The 18,510-nt window shown below is 43.7% G+C and overlaps 1 protein-coding gene across 2 annotated transcripts; it reads left to right on the forward strand.

Moving 5' to 3' along the window:
- The first annotated feature begins 239 nt into the window (after positions 1–239).
- Positions 240–17,693, forward strand: SDR16C5 (short chain dehydrogenase/reductase family 16C member 5). Of its 2 annotated transcripts, XM_046014092.1 has the most exons (7): positions 240–392; positions 2,655–3,001; positions 8,112–8,243; positions 10,600–10,699; positions 12,905–13,049; positions 13,710–13,835; positions 16,189–17,693. In XM_046014092.1, exons 2-7 carry the CDS (start codon positions 2,669–2,671, stop codon positions 16,280–16,282), a joined length of 930 nt encoding a protein of 309 aa, XP_045870048.1. In that variant the 5' UTR covers positions 240–392; positions 2,655–2,668; the 3' UTR covers positions 16,283–17,693. The 2 variants fall into 2 exon arrangements, with proteins under 2 accessions (XP_045870048.1, XP_045870049.1); XM_046014093.1 differs by lacking the exon at positions 13,710–13,835.
- Positions 17,694–18,510: the final 817 nt, after the last annotated feature.

Genomic DNA, 18,510 nt, shown 5'->3' on the forward strand with positions numbered 1-18,510 from the left:
ATCCAGGGTTGATTCTTGTATTCGAACTGTGTGCGTCCAGCTATAGCGATCGAATGTCCAACCTCTATGACTGGCAGCCTGGTGAAAAAGAGGAAGGGGTGGGGAGGCGGGAAGGAAGGAAGGAAGAAAGGGAGGGAAGGTAGGGAGGGAAGGAAGGAGGGAGTGAAGAAAGGAGGGAAAGAAGGAAGGAAAAGAAAAGCGGAGTCAAGGGGGCCCCAAGGCGGGGCCCCAAGGTGGCTCCACCCAGTGCGAGGGCGGAGCCGTTCCCTCCTTGGACTTGGCCTGTGCAGACTCCGAGATAAACTCCGGAACCGCACAGCCGGGAGCTAGTGACGCGGGCGCCGGTGTCCGACCACTGCTTGTCTACGAACCGCGAGGGCTGCGTGTCCTGGGTGAGTTCCCGAAGTCTGGACTCTGGGCGGGGCGAGACCTCCGCGAGGAGGTGGCGCTGCACCCCTCCGAGGCGCCCGTGGCTCTGCGCCCAGCCAGCCACTCGCCTGCCGGCAGTAAAGCTGTAGCGGGTGGCCTGAGGAAGGGGGGAGGGTGGCGTTGCGAGAGAAGGCGCGGGCCGGTGAGCCCAGGCCCTGAGGCTGGGAGTGAGCGGGAGACAGCACCGCGCTGCTCTCCGCTGCCCAGCGCGTCTACCACTCCCTCCCCACCGTCCCCAATTCATCACATACCTCTCACCAGGGCAGCTTGCTGGGTCCTGGCATGGGAGGCAGAAGACATCTGTTTACATTGCATCAAGTTAGTTCAGCATTTTTTTTTTCCCAAAGTAAGCTCTATGCCCAACATGGGGCTTGAACTCGCGACTCTGAGATCGAGAGTTGCTGCTCTCCCGACTGGTGCCCCAAATTATTTCAGCTTTTGAACTAAGTAGTCAGGCCCTTACACACCAAAGTGTGTAACCCGATTAAATTTAATATGCTCTGTAACTTCCTAAGACAGAGTCTTTACACTAAAACGGAACCTTACATTTACTTTTGTTTGTAAGTATACTTTCTGTCACCGTCTTTCCTTGCTATGGGCAGGGATCATAATTTATATGCTAGCGGGAACACCAATCATAGCTCTAGCCAGTCCAGTCATTTTGCTGTTATGGGCCTGGCATTGTTCTAGGAAGGCCCCCACATTATGGGCATTAGGAGTGGAGACAGAAGTGATATGTAACTTGGCAGGTGCTGAAATCCAGCCCAACTCCCCTTGCCCCACCCCCACCCTATATACCCTGGAAGGAGCTGTGTGCAGGGCAATGAGAACCTCCCCCCCCCCCAATTTGCTCAGAAATTTCATAAGGGATCTTAGGGACGGTATTACACACCTTAATACTTTACCTGGATTAAGTTTTAACTTCCACAGCTCCCCCATTGGTGCATCCTGCAGAATCCCCTTATTCAGAAGAGGAAACTTAAGCACAAAAAATAAAATAATTTTAACCTAGGCTGCAGAAAAGTCAGTGGCAGATCCAGAATTCCAACCCAAACTTTAATCTCTACACTGCACTACCTGTGCAGATACTCAGCAGACACCCTAAACCCCAAATGAGAGAGACCTCAGGATGCCAAGCTCTTGAGAACTTAATAAGCAGCTGCCCAGACAGCGGTAAGTGGTAAGACCTTGGTCTAGGTCTTACATCATGCCAACACTGAACCGTGGAATCTCAAGTTTAGGGCCTCTGGCATTAAAAACCTTTCCCCAGGTCAGTGGTGAAACTTCTAGCCACCACATGGTGTTGGAACCCACTGAGGAGAGAAATAGACCTCTCTCCCTCTGGCATGGACTCTCATAGTGGCGTGCCTGAAAGGATGGATGAGTTGGTTTGAGTCTTCTCGTGGAAGGAGTGTTGACAGTGCCCAGCCTGCTGCCTCGGGAGGGTACCCAGGGTGTTCCATTACTGTGGGAAGGCTGACCCTCATCCTTGCAGGTCTGAAGACACATACCCCACGATTGAGCTTAAAATGAGAGTCTGAAAATCACCACTTGCCCTTCAAGACACCTTCCTTCCAAATTCTGTACCACCCTCCCACTTATGCCCCCACCATAAATAAGTCTTTAAAAAAATAATACCAACACAAACCCAAAAGGAGACAAAAGTAAAACCAGAAAGGTAGCAGTTACCACATAAACATTACAATATAGTTATGACTTTGAACGTAAAAGCAGTCAGCGGGACTTGGGATTATTATGAAGAAAGGGTAACTGTGAGAAAGAATTAACTTCTCCTTCAGGTCAAATATTGGTGTGGTTACAGTTCCTGGTTAGGGAACATTCTGTCCTGTCCTACTCAGATGTGGGCCCAGCTTTGTTCTGTGAATGAAAGTTGGCCAAGACACAATCCCTGTGTCTAAGTTCAGAGTCTGCTACCAAGATAGAAGCTTAAATAACAGGTCCCAGTTTCTGCTATCTCAGAAAACATGAGCTCCATGTAGTCCACACACTCAGAGGGAGTGGTCACGGATGGCTTTATGTGGGTCTCTCTTCCTTTTTTTGTTTTTTTTAAAGATTTTATTTATTTATTTGTCAGAGAGAGAGAGAGTGAGTACTGGCAGGCAGAGGCAGAGGGAGAAGCAGGCTCCCTGCCAAGCAAGGAGCCCCATGTGGGACTCGATCCCAGGACGCTGGGATCATGTATGTGGGTCTCTCTTCCTTAACAGGTCTCATCCACAACATGGCTTCCAGCCTGAAGTCATCCAAGGAATTGGTCGTTTTCTTAGGAAAATCGATGATTGCTTTCCTGGAGTCTTTGATTTTCACCATCATCCCCAAACCACGGAAGAATGTTGCTGGTGAAATCGTGCTCATCACTGGAGCTGGGAGCGGACTGGGAAGGCTCTTGGCCCTCCGATTTGCCTGCCTTGGATCTGTGCTGGTTCTCTGGGATATCAACAAGGAGGGGAACGAGGAAACATGTAGGATGGCGCGGGAAGCTGGAGCCACGAGAGTTTATGCCTACACTTGCGACTGCAGCCAAAAGGAAAACATATACAGAGTAGCCGAGCAGGTAGATCTTGTGTCTTGCTGTTCCCTGTGGGTAGTAAGCCCTGTACACAGATACACTCAAGTGCCTCTGTTTCTCTGTCCCTTTGCTTTGCTTGCTGTTCCCTGTGGGTCATAAGCCCTGTACATGGATATACTCAAGTGCCTCCGTTTCTCTGTCCCTTTGCCTTGCTCAGTGCAGCTTTGCCTGTCTCCAGCTTCCCTTTAATTGAAAAAGTATTGGGGAGTGAGAATTAGGATTTGTGAGTTGTCATTGTATACCATACACCACATGAAACATGCCAGCTGTATTGTATCCTAATCCTATAAAGTGAGGTCCATGACTATCTCCATTTCACAAATAAGAAAACCAAGGCTTAGGGAGGTAAGTAGCTCCCCTAAGGAACAGGTACTAAGTAGCAAAGATCGCTCAGCCTTGAGTCTACTGACTCCATAGTACACACTTGGCCCTGCCAACCAGGTGGTACAGACTGTGTTACAGTATAGGAGGTAGAGGGTGGCCCTCTTCTTGAAGGAGAAAGGAGACATAGAGATATTGAATAATCTGCTCAGTGGTCCCAGAGCTAGCCCATGACTAAGCCAGGGCTTGAAGCCATATCCGGTCTGAGCTGAAATTCCCCTATTTCTACCACAGCACAGTGCCTTTCATTTGAATGTGTTTTTCTCTTAAGTAATCATAAGAAAATCAGAATATTTCATTCATCCTAAAGATGCTTAACCACAGTTGCTCCTTTGGTGATGACACAGCTGTGCATTTAAAAAAGACTTTCAGGAAATCAAAACCCCAGTAAGCAGTGGTAAGAGGTTTTTTGTTATTATTGTTGTTCATTGAGGCAGGTACCTGTTTGCTGCCTCTTTTCCCTCATAAGGCTTTTCTCTATACCCCCATCGGCATGAGTACTCTGCACATCACTCTCCTGGGCCACCTTTTTGGCGGCCCCCAGAATTCCCCAATTTAGCGAGAAAGAATGAACAGACTGGCCTGCAAAGGGCAGCCCAGCCCCAATGGAAAGTTCTCACACAGCTTCTAGCCCCTACCTCGAATCCCCTTGCTGTTTCCTACCTTACTTCCTAGTGGTAAGATTGGCAAGTCATTGGCAAGTGAGTGTGTAGCTTCTGGTGAAATTTGTCTTTAAATTCTATACATCTGTGACTACCATCTTCAGTCCCACACAGCCCCATACAGTCTGGAGACCCCAACCTGACAAGTTAGCGCCTCCCTCAAAGTGCCAGCCTCACAGATGAATGTCTGTGCACTTACAGCGATGATCACCTGGCATGTTCCCTCATGCTGACTGCAAACAAGTTCTGTAGCCACTCTTAAGCAATCTTCAGTTCATATTCACATGCTGAAGACCAATATTGAGCAAGCTAATACAAGGCACTCTATAAATAATCACCTCTTCCCCATATCTGTGACTTAGTTCTGACCAACATGCTTCGTTCAGAAATGGTCAAATGGTACATATTACCAGTTTGTTATTCAGCTTTTCTTACTTATGGGTCTTAAAAAGAGTTGATTATGTGCTCTTCAGAATTCAGGGGAAGCAAACTACTCTCCACTCATAAACTGGCTATTTGCACTTCTTCCTCTGGAGAGAGGAAAGATACCAAAGGATTTTCTAAAAGTATTCCAGAGAGCAGTGATCCTGATGAAAGGTTTCAGATTGGTATGACATTGTGTCATCTCCATAGACCTCAAGAACTTTGAAAGCTAGTGCCCTCAGATCATAGTTTGGCACTAAGTTCAGAAAGTGTAGCCTTTGCTACTTGGCAACCTAGGTAAGTGATTATTTTAAATAATAAACAAAACAATAAACGCATGATGAGAGTGGGGCTATGCATGGTTGCTTACCTTTGCTGTGACATGTGGAATTGTCCTAACTACATTTAATGACTGATCCCTTAGACAAGTCAAATCGGAATCAATTTTACTTGGCATACCTCCAACTGACTGCATTAGTTCAATAGCAGGAGGGGGGAAAAGCCTTATGTGTGACATCTATGAGAATTCCTTAAGGTTTATTTCTGCTTCCTGATGTTCAAGGTCAAATTTCAGGATCATTTCATCTTTTAAACCACGTCATCACTAGTAGAAGCAGACCTTTTTTTTTTTTTTAAGATTTTATTTATTTATTTGAGAGACAGAGATCACAACTAGGCAGAGAAGCAGGCAGAGAGAGAGGAGGAAGCAGGCTCCCCGCTGAGCAGAGAGCCCAATGCGGGGCTTCATCCCAGGACCCTGAGATCATGACCTGAGCCGAAGGCAGAGGCTTTAACCCACTGAGCCACCCAGGCGCCCCAGAAGCAGACTTTTCTTTATTACCCACCACCACTAATGAGTACTGGTTGGGAAGTTCATATCAGCCATCTTGGACAGTTTAAAGGGAGACGCTGACTTGCACGATCTTCTGGCTTTTCCTTCTTTTCTTTTCTTTCTATTTTTTTTTTAATATTTATTTTTCAGAGAGAGCGGGGGAAAGCACAAGCAAGGAGAGTGGCAGGAAGGGGGAGAGGGAGAAACAGATTCCTGCTGAGCAGAAAGCCTAATGTAGGACTGATCCAGGACCCTGAGATCATGATCTTAGCTGAAGGCAGACACTTAAATCGACTGGGCCACACAGGTGCCCAGTCTTCTGGCTTTTATTATAGCTGGGTTATTTGTAGAGAAATCCCCACCAGCAGACAGGCCCAGCTTATGTAGGAGTCTCACTAGACTTGTCATCCAGGGTTGAACACACTGTTGCCACATTCTTACAATGAGGAGAATAATGAATACAAAAAAAGAAAACTAGTCTGTTGCATTTTCCCTTAGCTGCTACCCTGTGTCTCTTATAAAACAACACAAAGCAAACAAGCTTACTCTCATTGCATGGACGAGCATTTTATTGGGTTATCATTGGTCAGTAATACTTAAATGTATGTCGCATACAATTAAACCTAATCCTTTTTTTTTTCCCCCTAATGTGACAGAGGCAGAATACTCATGATGTCTTTCCAAGCTAATTTAAAGGGCAAAAGCAGACTTTGGAGCAAGATAATCCTTTTAAAAAAAAAAGAAAGAAAAGAAAAAGATAAACCTATATACAAAACAGATAAAGCAATAGGAAGAAAGATTATTCACGTGAAAAATCTTATCACAAGTGCTTAGCCCAGTACATTTAAGGTATGATTCATAAAGATACAGTATTCATATACTGCAAAGACACAAGCCACAGATAATGAAACCAGGTGCCATTTTGAAATTAAAGTCTGATGTTAATTTTGTCAAATATATGATAACATGCTTTATTCAGGTGATAGGAGGCAGTGGACACACACATTTGTTTATTTCTCTGAGATGTAACTTCTGGCTTTGCCATCCCTGACTCTGAGCAAGGATATGAGCATCTTTTTTTTTTTTTTTTTAAAGATTTTATTTATTTATTTGTCAGAGAGAGTGAGCACAGGCAGACAGAGTGCCAGGCAGAGGCAGAGGGAGAAGCAGGCTCCCTGCTGAGCAAGGAAGGAGCCCGATGTGGGACTTGATTCCAGGACGCTGGGATCATGACCTGAGCCAAAGGCAGCCGCTTAACCAACTGAGCCACCCAGGCGCCCCAAGGATATGAGCTTCTGATGCTACTATCCTACTGGCTTCCAGTCCACAGCCCTGTCCAGCTTTTTTTTTTTTTTTTTTTTTTTTCATTTGAGTATAGTTGACACACAATATTATATTTGCTTCAGGCATACATCATGGTGATTTAACAGCTCTATATGCTAGGGTATTCTCACCACAGGTGGAGCTACCCTCTGCCATCACACAAGGGTACCACTGACTATGTTCCTCGTGCTGTGCCTTTTATTCCCCTGATTTATTCATCCTATAACCAGAAGCCTGTATCCAATTTTGCCTTAGGTAGGGCTAGTTGTTTCTAGCCTTGACTTTTGTTCAGCTTGAATTTGACTAAATATTTTACCCACTCTCCAAATAAAGCTTTAAGTCAGATCTGTTTCCAGTGCTTTTATCTGAAAATGCTACCATAAGGTGAGATTTCCTTGGTCCTATTTATTTCATCCTCAGTTTTCCCTAGACTGCCACTCTGGTTGGCTCCGAAGTCCCTACCATGTCACCCTCATTGCTGGGGCTCAGGCCTTCCAGAGCAGTGGATGAGGTGGTAGCTTCCACCTGGATTCAGTAATACATCCTGCTCTGTGCCCGAATGTGTCACCCATGTAGAGAGCTGTACACACACACACACAGAGCTAGCATTGTAAGGGGTACTGCTGTGAGCTTCCTGTTCAGCACAGGGCAACTGCAACCAGGGGTTCTCTCTGATCGGGGGGGCAGAGCCCCTGTTTGGGATACAAATTACAGGAATGGAATTCTAAGCACAGAAAGGAGCAAAGGGATACCACCATCTCGTGTCGCCAATCCTAGAAAAATCCTGCACTCACTTCTGCCATAAGAGCCAAGATTACAAGCTAAAGATTTACTATAAGTGAAAGGCTCCAAGGTCCCACCCAGAAATTATATTTCTTAAATACAAGTTATGGAGTACCTACTCTGGCCTGCATTAGAGCAGCAAATGGGGCTTACTCTAATTCTCCCTTCACATATCTTAATACCTAGAAGCCTGTGATAGGGAGAAGAAAGCCAGCTAGTTGGTATAAGCAGGACAGACAGGTTCTGAGCTGTGGCATGGGCATAAAACCTGTTTAGAAATGGCATGCTTCCTCTGTGCCTTCCTACTCCACCCCATCTTGGTGTGTGCTGGGTCTTGATTTATATCACATGACTATAATGCCTATCTCAGTGATGGAAATAACCTACTACTTACGCGGAGCCTGAAGGAGGGACTAGAATGGTCCCTCATTAACTGCTCTGTTAAGGAAAGTAGCCCTGCAGTGTTAGAACCATCCTAAGAAGGAGGGAAGAACTGAGGAAAAAAAAGCATCAGACGTGGATCTCTGACGCACTGTACACTCAGCAAAGGAAGTAAAGCATACTTTGCAGAGTATGTAAGCTCCATCTGAGTTAACTAGGATAAGAAGCCTGTAAAACTATGGGAAAGTTAAGCTTAGATCATGTAAAGAATTACTCCATGGTTGTGTGTTGCTCTTGTTATTCAATGCAGGTTAAAAAAGAAGTTGGCGATGTCTCCATCCTAATCAACAATGCCGGAATCGTGACAGGCAAAGGTTTCCTCGACTGCCCAGATGAGCTGATAGAAAAGGCTTTAGATGTGAATTTTAAAGCACATTTATGGGTAATTATTTTTTCTTCTCATAATCTAAAGTTACTGTGAATTTAGAAGTACCTTCCTCTTGTTTTCTTACAATTTTATTCACCTCTAACTAAAGCACAGACTTCTCAATTTCAGATTTCTCCTGGTTGACCCACGTGCTCCTCCTCCCCCACCCTGGATCCAACTTAACCTACACCTGTGTGAGCCTTTGCTCAGGAATCCTGAAAAGACAACTGTCCTATGGTTTTACTGTCATTTATTGATTATATCAGGTGCTGTCCTAGGCACTTCCTGCATAATCCTTGAAACAGCTCAGTGAAATAAGGGATCAGAAGAGTTAAAAGATTTGCTCAGGGCTATGACATCAGAAATGACATCATATAAACTTGACCAAGGTGACCTTATAATTTCCCAAAACTGGAACTCTTTTGAAAGTGGAAAAGATAATAAAAAAATAAATGACACAGAAATGACATCATATAATCTTGACCAAGGTGACCTTATAATTTCCCAAAACTGGAACTCTTTTGAAAGTGGAAAAGATAATAAAAAAATAATAATGATGATGATTAAAAAGAGAAAGTGAAAGAGAGCATTATTAATAAATAAGCATTAATCAGGTCTATTCTGGGCAAACCAAGATGTGCAGTCACCTCACTCAGTATCTAATCAAGGAAAAGAGAGTTTCTACCAGTAGCCTGGGTGACATTAAAGGGCACAGGACAGGTGCCATGGACATTAAGGATCATAGCCCCTGACTTCCAATATGATGTGCCCCTTGCAGAATTTGGGTTTTCCTAGCTTTTGCTGAACCTAGTCTTGCCACACCTCCCCAGGCATACCCCCCATTGCCTCTATCTGCTCCACTGCCCTGGGTGGCTCTCTGCTGGGAGGGTGTATTTGCTGGAGACTTCTGAGCTCCCTCCATCCTCCTTAACACCTCCCCTACAGACTCCCTGCCCAACTATCATTGGCAGCCTTCAAATGTTATTTGGACTTTGTCGGTTTCTGTCACCTAGTTTCACCAAAAGTGTCCCAGCACTGGTGGTATTGTTGGTATTCTGTATTGTTTTCAGGAGAAAGATGGAAAGATTCTGAACTAAGTGAGCACCGTGTTCCTTTGGGAGCTACTGCAAGTGATTTATGTTTTCTTGTCCCCCAAATCCCTCTCCTTTGTTAGAATGAAGTTAGATTCTTGGGCCAGAATGAAAATAAAACCATCATCTCATTCATAGTCTCCACTTCTGTTGCATTCTTTTTCTTCTTGGGTCTCTTCTTTCCCTTCTTTCTCTCTCTTCCTCTGATTGTCCCCACAGTCCTGGTGTCCCTGACCTCTGTCATTCTCACTCTGGATACTCTTTCTAGGCAAGTCTGCATACGTTCTTTGAGCCCCTGCATGGAGTAGGCACTTAATTGCTAGTGGGTCAGAGGGCTCCTGGTGGCCGTGCTCCCAAGGGATGCATCCCCAGGGAGAAGTAAAGAGACTCATCTCAGACCATCAGAACTCAGGGAGCTTTTCATTATGCTTCGCTGTGGGCTCGCTTTGATTGACCGCCTCTAAGTGTTAGTTTCTCTTGGAAAGTCATTGTGATGCATGCAAAGGTCATTTGACTTCTATAAAAGATCCCTTTTCTCATATTTACTCATATGATTCAAGTGTGAAAATAAATATGAAATAGAAATTCATTGAAATATGCAAGTATTCCTGCCTAATGATTTATTTCTGTGTTGTAGAACATATCTGCAGTCAGAGCTCATTTCTCTCTTCTTTACCTTCTTTTTCCAGGTCCCACATCAAAGGTGAAGATGCTCTATATTACTGAGACACAGCACACACCCATTCTTCCTAACATATCCTCTCTGCTGACATGGAATCAAAATTAGAAACCATTATTCAAAGAAGTAGAGATGAACTTCAAAACAAAGTGATTTTTTAAACCGAAGCCAATAGTGGCATGTCCTGTGCACAACGTTCAGAAAAATTTGAAATCCAAATATGATCCAAGAGGTGAAAAAAGGCAATATAAATCTAAATTATCATATCTCCAGTACTCTCACTGGTGTGTGTGTTGTGCCTGCCACAGTTAAGATTCTCCCATACTTCTTGAATTATTGTCGGAATTTTGTTTTTTAAAGTCACATATGCATGAAATATAAGTCTAAATAAATTATTTTGAACAATATTGGAACTGCCATCATTAAATACTGATTTGCCAGGTTGAGCAAACTAAGAGGCTTACTTGCCAGATATTTACATTTTTATACCCCAGTGCCTTCAGGTAGTTCAATGAGCTTAAAAGACTCTTTTCATCACAACGATCATATAAACATCTGAAAAAAGTATAAAATGTTAACAGTTCTTTCTTGCTCTTCTTAGACTTATAAATGCTTTCTACCTGCTATGATCGCTAAGGATCACGGACATTTGGTTTGCATTTCAAGTTCAGCTGGATTAGTTGGAATAAATAAACTGGCAGGTAAGAGAAATGTATTATTTAGCAGTTGCAAAAGTTTTACAACTTTATCTTACTTAGCTCTGAAAAATCAACATTGATTTGATGTACCAATGATAAAGGGTTATAAATTAAGAAACATATTCAATAAGGTAAGTGGTTGAGAACATGGTACAGCAGAACTGCCTATCAGATTTGCTTACATGCAGTTGAACTATGCACTTTAGAATGATTAAGTCAGAGCAATCTCCTGGGCTTTAAAAAAAACAGAGAGGGCGCCTGGGTGGCTCAGTTGGTTAAGTGTTTGCCCTCTGCTCAGATTGTGATTCCACAGTCCTGGGATCCAGTCCCGCATCAGGCTCCCTGCTCCCTGCTCCCCGCTCAGCCAGGAGTCTGCTTTTCCCTCTGCCTCTCCCCACTGGCTTATGTACTCTCCCTCTCTCTTTCTCTAGCTCTCTGTCAAACAAACAAACAAACAAACAAATAAAAGTTAAAAAGAGGAAAAGAGAGACCTTACTGATAAATTCTTTGTATGCAAGTGATTATAGCATAGTCACCATCTGGGGGACCCCTGGCACTGTTTTGGGGATGGTAAGGAAGAGCACTCTGGCTTCTGAAATTTCCATTAAGTGGTCTCCTGGGCATTTGGAGAAAGTTTCTCCAGTCCAAGAAATCTAAAATTAACCTCTCTGCTCTCCCACTGGTTGAAGACTCACAGCTCAAGATGGTAAGCACAGTTCAGTTCGGTTATGGGAATAGAGTTCGAGAACCATCAGTCACCTCAAATATTATGCATCTGTACACATCTCCCCATAAGTGGAACTCCCCATACATCTCCCCATAAGTGGAACTCCCCTTCCTCCATCCTTCTTAGAGTTCAGTAGGTTTTATTGTGACCTCGTGGGTCTCTGAACTCCTGCTGGTCTATTTGTAGTTCCTATGAATCCTTTTCCTGGCACAATATCTCTGTCTTAGGATACAAGACTCTCCCACACCCTGCTCACCCTCGAAGCATGTGTAAGACTTTTGTCATTCCCATGGTGTGGGTCTTGGTTCCCCTGCTTCATAATCAGTGGGGGTGCTATGTAGAATGCAGATTGCCTGAGTCAGGTTGTTTCTGGTCATCTGAATTTCAGAGATGCAAGGGCTCAGTGAGCTGCATTCATTCCCCATGATTCAGGTGATCCTAGAAGCTGCTCAGGACTCCCCTCTCCCCTTCCCTTCCTCTACTGTCTAACCCACCGCAGTCTAAGAACCTGACTCTTGTCATTGTAGTGGCTGCTTCTCCCCAAAGCCTCTTCTGACTTTGTGAGGAAAAGGAGAGTCAGAGTACACCTAAATGCCAGTTCTTCTCCAAATGTTCTGCGAGTTCAAGATGCAGGTGTTCACTTGGAGTGAGTGTGTTTGTAGACAGAAAACTCAAAACTGACATTGATGCCACTCCCCACTCCCTCTGCATTCTCACATGGGTAAGAAGTAGATATTGAGAGGCCCCTGGGTGGCTCAGTGGGTTAAAGCCTCTGCCTTCAGCCCAGGTCATGATCCCCCGGTCCTGGGATCAAGCCCTGAATCAGGCTCTCTGCTCAGCAGGGAGCCTGCTTCCTCCTCTCTCTCTCTGTCTCTCTGCCTGCTTGTGATCTCTGTCAAATAAATAAATAAAATCTTTAAAAAAAAAAAAAAAAGAAGTAGACGTTGACGTTTGCCAGTCTGTTTTTCTCCAGCAAAGGGAAAGTTAGAAGTTTAGTTAGAAGATAGTTAGAATAGTTAGAAAATTTGATCTGAGTATCATGACCCACGGTGATCTCTCTTGCCTGGACTCCTACATCCCTTATTATTTTATTTCTTCTTTTGTGTGTCTCCCTGCCCTGACGGTCTTGAAACTCTTCAGGTCAGGGACTGGACATGCATGTCATGCTCCATGGAACAGTTCACACAGTGTCTGACCTCTCGTCAGGGTGGAAGTAAAGTCTAGCAGGGTGACCCACAGGGGGCTCCCAAAGCCCTGCATCTCCCAGAGGGCACTTGATCCTTGTCAACAGACCTTTAAGTGATGCTTCTTCTCCCCTCTCAGTCCTTACTTCCTCTGGTGGGCCAGACCAAGATCATAAAAAATAAGAACTCTGACATGACTGTCCCATTCTCTGCGTGTATTCGTGTTTATGAGGAAAGCTTGATGTAATGCCACTTAAAAACTCTAGAATATACATTGGCATTGTTTGCCTTTTTCAGATTACTGTGCAAGTAAATTTGCAGCCTTTGGATTTGCTGAATCTGTATTTATGGAAACAGTAGTCCAGAAACTAAAGGGGATCAAAACCACTATTGTGTGCCCATTTTTTATAAAAACTGGAATGTTTGAAGGTTGTTCTACTACGTAAGTATGTCCTTTGATTTCAAAGAAATGACATTTTTAAAAATGGTTGACTACCTATTTTATATTGTTTTGTTCATTAATGTTGTTTTAAAAAGGTATTTCATAGGATTCAGCCGATTTATAAGTGATTTCAGAATTGTTTCTTTCTTCAAATGTGTTTTTGTTTAAGACATTGAGTTTATTAATGGTTTGGTTTATTGGGATGGTTTAATGGAATGGTTTATTAAGGCCGGGTCCAGCTCACCCCACGCCGTAGCATCTGCTAACCATCCCCCCAGCGTTCGTGGCCGTAGTTTCTCTCTGCCACCAAATTCCATTCTGCACGCTTCCCTGACTGATTCCACAGCAAGACTGAAAATCATGGGGGTGGGCGGCACAAATTCCCAATTCTGCATCTTGTGGAGATGACAGGAAGTTATTTAATATGGTTTCACATAGATGCATATATTGTATCATCAGTGTGTTAATTAGAGGCATCGTTTGCCATTAAGTTAAGTTGTCACTAGCAAGTTGATAATAAAGGAGTAAAGAGAGAAATCGATCATATCTGGAAGGGAAAGAAGTAAATAAGTCATAATGTTTGCAGCCTTTTTTTATCCCTAATTTATAAGATTTTTTTTAGTAATTTATCTTTTTTTTTTTTTTTCCTTAATTCCTTAGCCGTCCTTTCCTATTACCCCTTCTGGAACCAGAGTATGTAGCTGACAAGATAGTAGATGGCATCCTGACAAACAAAGTATACTTAAATGTGCCAAAGTTTATATCCTTCGTGTTGTTCTTAAAAAGGTAACCATATCAGCTTCCTATTACTTCTCTAATGAGCCAGTCAACAGCTCATTCTCCTACCAGGAGGATCCACTTTAAAAATATCTGTTAAATGAATGCACTTGGATCCCTTCCTTGTGCCAACATGAAAAATTCACATAGCCTAGAAGATGGAATTGGAACCTGCCAGCCACCTTAGTATTGCATTATTGTCAGAGAGAAGTGGATTTACTGAATGACCTGTGGACAGATTGAAGTCATTTTTTTTTTTTAGGACAGATGGGCTTCTTGTGGGTTCATAGAATAATTGCATTGGAACAGATATCGTGTCCACACTTCCTTGAGTACAGATCCCCAGAATCAAGGGTATACAGTAAGCCAAAAATTTCAGGAAGTTGTGGTATGGGTATAATTGGCAATAGAGGATAAATTTGAAGTATAAGAGGGTTAAAAGCACTGGAGGCAGGGACTAAAAAGATAACCACCTCTTGAAAACACCCAAGGGCATCTTTGCTTACCCCCTCTAGTCCCATTTGGATTTTAGTGCTGAGACCCACCCACGGCAGTCCGTGAACATGGGACCCGGTTCTAGGAGTGGTGATGCCAAATTGCTGAGCAGCTGCAGATTCCCACTATCTCAATTTGTTTTCTGGACTGGAACAGGTCATCTAATTATACAGCACCCCCCACCCCATCGAGGTTTCTGCTTTGCAAGGAAGCATATTCCGTGATTGAATCACTTTCCTCCATGGCACTGAAATCTGTCTCGTTTTAACGTTCACTGACTCTAGCTTTGCCCTTAGCATTATGACTAATTCCATCCCTCTTGACAGCAGTGCTTGAGTTATCTGAACATAGATAATATGGCTGGCAGCCACTGTCCTTCTTACATAAAGAAATGCCTTTTTCTCTCCTATTAATTGTATCTACTTTGCACAACACACCAAAATCATTCCTATGTCCTTTCACGGACCAGGCTTCACCTAGCACAAGAGTGATACAGCCAACAGGCTCTGGGAGGCAGGGCAAAGGACCTTGGACAAGCACTTTGAAATCTGGGGTTATGATCCTGCAGCTTACTAAGTTTGTGACTCTGAGCATGCCCTTTGTTCTCCCCGCCAGTTTCTTGTTTATGATTTAGAAGTCAATGCTGGTTAGAGCTTGTAGATTAGTGAGCGTCATGCAATTTATAGGACAGTGTGCGTGTTCACAGGACAGTGGTTATCTGTTGCCTAATCGATAGAAGTATGTGGTATGGTAATGCCAAGTGTAAAGAATAGAGGACTTAATTTTTCTAATGTTTTTGAATAATCATATAGGTTATATTTACTTTTATAAGATATGAGAGATCTACATAGCTCCTGAGAAACATTTGGAAACATGAAGAAGTTCGGTAAAGGGGATGACATCACACGTTCCCTCAAATATTCATTCAGTAAGCATTAGAGAGTGCCTAATATGTGCCACAAATTGCTGATTGTCCTAGGACCCGGGGTTACGGCAAAGAAGGAGAGAGACAAGAGTCCTTGCCCTCATTGAAATTTTCTTCTTGTGGGGTGGGTGGCGGGGAACAGACAAAAAAGTTAAGTAAAAGAAAAGGCATGCTGGGTAGTCATAAGTTCTAGGAAGAAACATAAAGCAAGAGAAATCCAAGAGTAGGAAGCAGGGGGTGATGCAATTTGAGTTTGGACGTTCAGTGTGTTGCTTAGGGGAGGGATTATGGATGAGGTAACATGGGACATCCTGGGGAACCCAGAGATGGACAGTGAGCTTAGTGTCCTTCCTTTCCTCTACTCTGAGGACAAGACTTAGGTTTAATGTGCCTCCCCTTGCTCTGCATTGTGACTGTCGGACGGATGGGGTCTGTGCTGTCTTGGGAAGGGTGAGCGGGCATGGTGAGGAGTGGTCCTAGTTAGGTTTTGCCAAAGGTCCTGGGACCCATCAAATCCCCACAGGAGTCCCAGAAACAGAGACTGGGGACTTCATTTGATACCAGAAAAAAACAGGCTCAAGAGTTAAGTAATGGACCTGGGATGGCTTTGTAAGTGACAAAGCTAGGATTCAAGCCAGGCTCATCCAACTCCACAAGACTTCACTGCTTCCTGTCAATCATGATATAGTGCAGTGAAGCTTTGGAAACCGATGTGAGAAGTGAGTCGAGTAATCGTAAATAAAGCCAGAAGAGATATAAAGGCCCTGAGCGAGTTCCCCCATATAGTGGACAAGCCCCAAGTGATCCTAAATCATGCACACTGATGTGTGCACATGCCAGGGACTCCCATCTGCAGCAAGTCAGTGACCCTGCATTTCGGCCGAGTTGGTCGAGGCGCTTCCATGATAGTAACCAAGAAAACTTCTCTTGTGTTCTCTTTAGTTTCTTGCCAATCAAGTTGGCACTGCTTACGGCTGAGTATATGGGTGCCTTTAAGGTGATGGACGGCTTTATTGGCAAGAACAAGAAAAACTAAAGACCAACTCAGTGGCTGATGCCATCTGATATCCAGCATTCCATAATCCCGATTTCAAGAAAAGCATTTTTGTCCAACAGTGTATCTGGAAACTACAAGTACCATTCTTTCTCTACTCTCTGGACTATTTTCAACCAATACCTTGGAAAATAATGTTCCTATCTGCTTTCTGGTTGTGGTTGTTGTTGTTTAGTTAAAAAAAGAATAGCCCATTTTTGTCATTTCTGCTTGCAACTGATTTGTTAAGAAAACGAATCCTGTCTCTCATGAACTTGCCCTTCACTTTGGTCATTGGGATGAGGCCCAAGTGGAACAGGTGGCTTTGCTTGAACCTGCAGCAGGGTTCTTGTTCTCACCTAAACAGAGGATGGTTGAGTATTTTTCTTGAACGCCCTCTATACAGAGGACACAGTTCAGGGTTCCCTGTCACCTTGAGTCCCATGTCCTTCTTTCCAAAGCCAGCCACACAGATGCTTCATTGTACATGCCCCAGGTACTTGGAATACATACCAGACCCACTCAGGGTATGTTAGGGGCCACTGTGTCCTGCACATTCCCTGAATGAATGTAGTAGGCAGTGATTTTAGACCAAATTCTATGTAGGAGCATTTTTTTCCCTAGAAAAGATAAAAGAATGGTTGCTTCTTATTTGGAAAATGACATTCCACTGAGTTAGATGAACTGCTGCCTAGTGGACTGGAAAACATATTCATGTGATTAATTTCAAATGTTTAATTTAGTATTTCAGGGTGGGATTCGTGTTGTATTTTTCCACAGAATGGACAGGTCTGTGAATTGGCATTCATCTGTGATGCCTTCATTTCAGATCTATTGTATGCTTACAGTTTAATGAACTGGCCAACTGGAGATTAGAGATTAACTATAAAAGGAAGATTAAGAAAAATTTGTTAATTACCATATCCCTGAAACTCCTTCCCAGGCTGGGAGGGGCATCCGCTTGGGGGCAAAAACAGCAGCCTTTGTCTCTTACTCTCTTTTGTGTGGAGAGCAGGAAAGGATGAGAAGTACCTCAGAAGACTCTGTGAGAGTCAAAAGAAACAAGTCATGAATATCTTGGGGGTAAGATGCTCTTAGAAAGGCAGTGGCCTCAGGGAATGTGGAATCTGGAATCCACTGTGGACTGATTTATCTTGAGCTGCCTGAGTGATTCTGACAACTCTGCCCCTGTATTTCCTGTCCATGCAGAAAGCCTCCAAAAAGAGGGAGAGGGGGGGAAAAAACAACAATAACTTGTTTTGTAATGATAAAAGTAATAGCTGAGGTTTTATTGTGCCTAGCACAAATCTGTGCCCCTTACACACATTATTTCTCTAAACAAGTATATCACACCATTACTCAAAGAATAATAAAGGTATTTGGTGTATGCTGAAGAATAAAAGGCATTTTTTTTTAAATGTTACAGTTCTTTTTTTTTTATTTTATTTTATTTATTTGACAGAGAGAAATCACAACTAGACAAGGAGGCAGGCAGAGAGAGAGGAGGAAGCAGGCTCCCTGTGGAGCAGAGAGCCTGATGTGGGGCTTGATCCCAGGACCCTGGGATCATGACCTGAGCCGAAGGCAGAGGCTTTAACCACTGAGCCACCCAGGCGCCCCTAAAAGGCATTTTATTTCACAAGAGTGACATCCTACTCAACTGCAGACGTGTACCAAGCAGCTCAAAAGGCCCTCTTAGCCTAACCAGCTAATGTTCCAAATCCTTGGTTAACAAGGTTAATTAAGAGAGAGGCACAATATTGCTCCTCTATTACAATTCCAAAAGTGTACATTCCAGGGGCCTGTCTATTTAGCTGAAGAATAAAGAAGAGACTCGAGGGATTTCCAAGAACAAAGGTCTGAGGCACAGTGGGCAGCCACCACGTCGTCACAACATTAACAGCAATTTTTTCTAATTGGAGTGCATCTTGGCTGGACTGCTACAAAGGCCTGAAATTCAATTGTGGTTTTACAGTACCCATGAAATTGTCTAAACAAATTTGGATTTACTTGAAGAGCTTCTATGAGAAGAGACCACATGTCAATTACAGCATTCTAGAGGGTAATCTACAACAAGGTGACTTCATCCAAGGGGAGCAAGTGCTCTCTGCATCGGTTTCCTAGCAGTTTCCACTTGAAGTTTTGCCCTAATAAAGCCATGATCAAGAGCCTGATGGCCTAAGCAAGTCCTGAGATGTGGAAGCCTCAAGATCATGCAGAATGACACGATC

The sequence above is a fragment of the Meles meles genome, chromosome 1 (assembly GCF_922984935.1).
Source record: "Meles meles chromosome 1, mMelMel3.1 paternal haplotype, whole genome shotgun sequence".
In the NCBI taxonomy this organism is placed as follows: domain Eukaryota; kingdom Metazoa; phylum Chordata; class Mammalia; order Carnivora; family Mustelidae; genus Meles; species Meles meles.

Excerpts from the sequence above, each read along its gene's own strand:
- SDR16C5 (XM_046014092.1), top strand. The coding sequence starts at position 2,669 with ATGGCTTCCAGCCTGAAGTCATCCAAGGAATTGGTCGTTTTCTTAGGA. Across the intron at positions 10,700-12,904 it reads TGGAATAAATAAACTGGCAG|ATTACTGTGCAAGTAAATTT; the intron begins GTAAGAGAAATG and ends TGCCTTTTTCAG. Across the intron at positions 13,050-13,709 it reads TTTGAAGGTTGTTCTACTAC|CCGTCCTTTCCTATTACCCC; the intron begins GTAAGTATGTCC and ends TTAATTCCTTAG.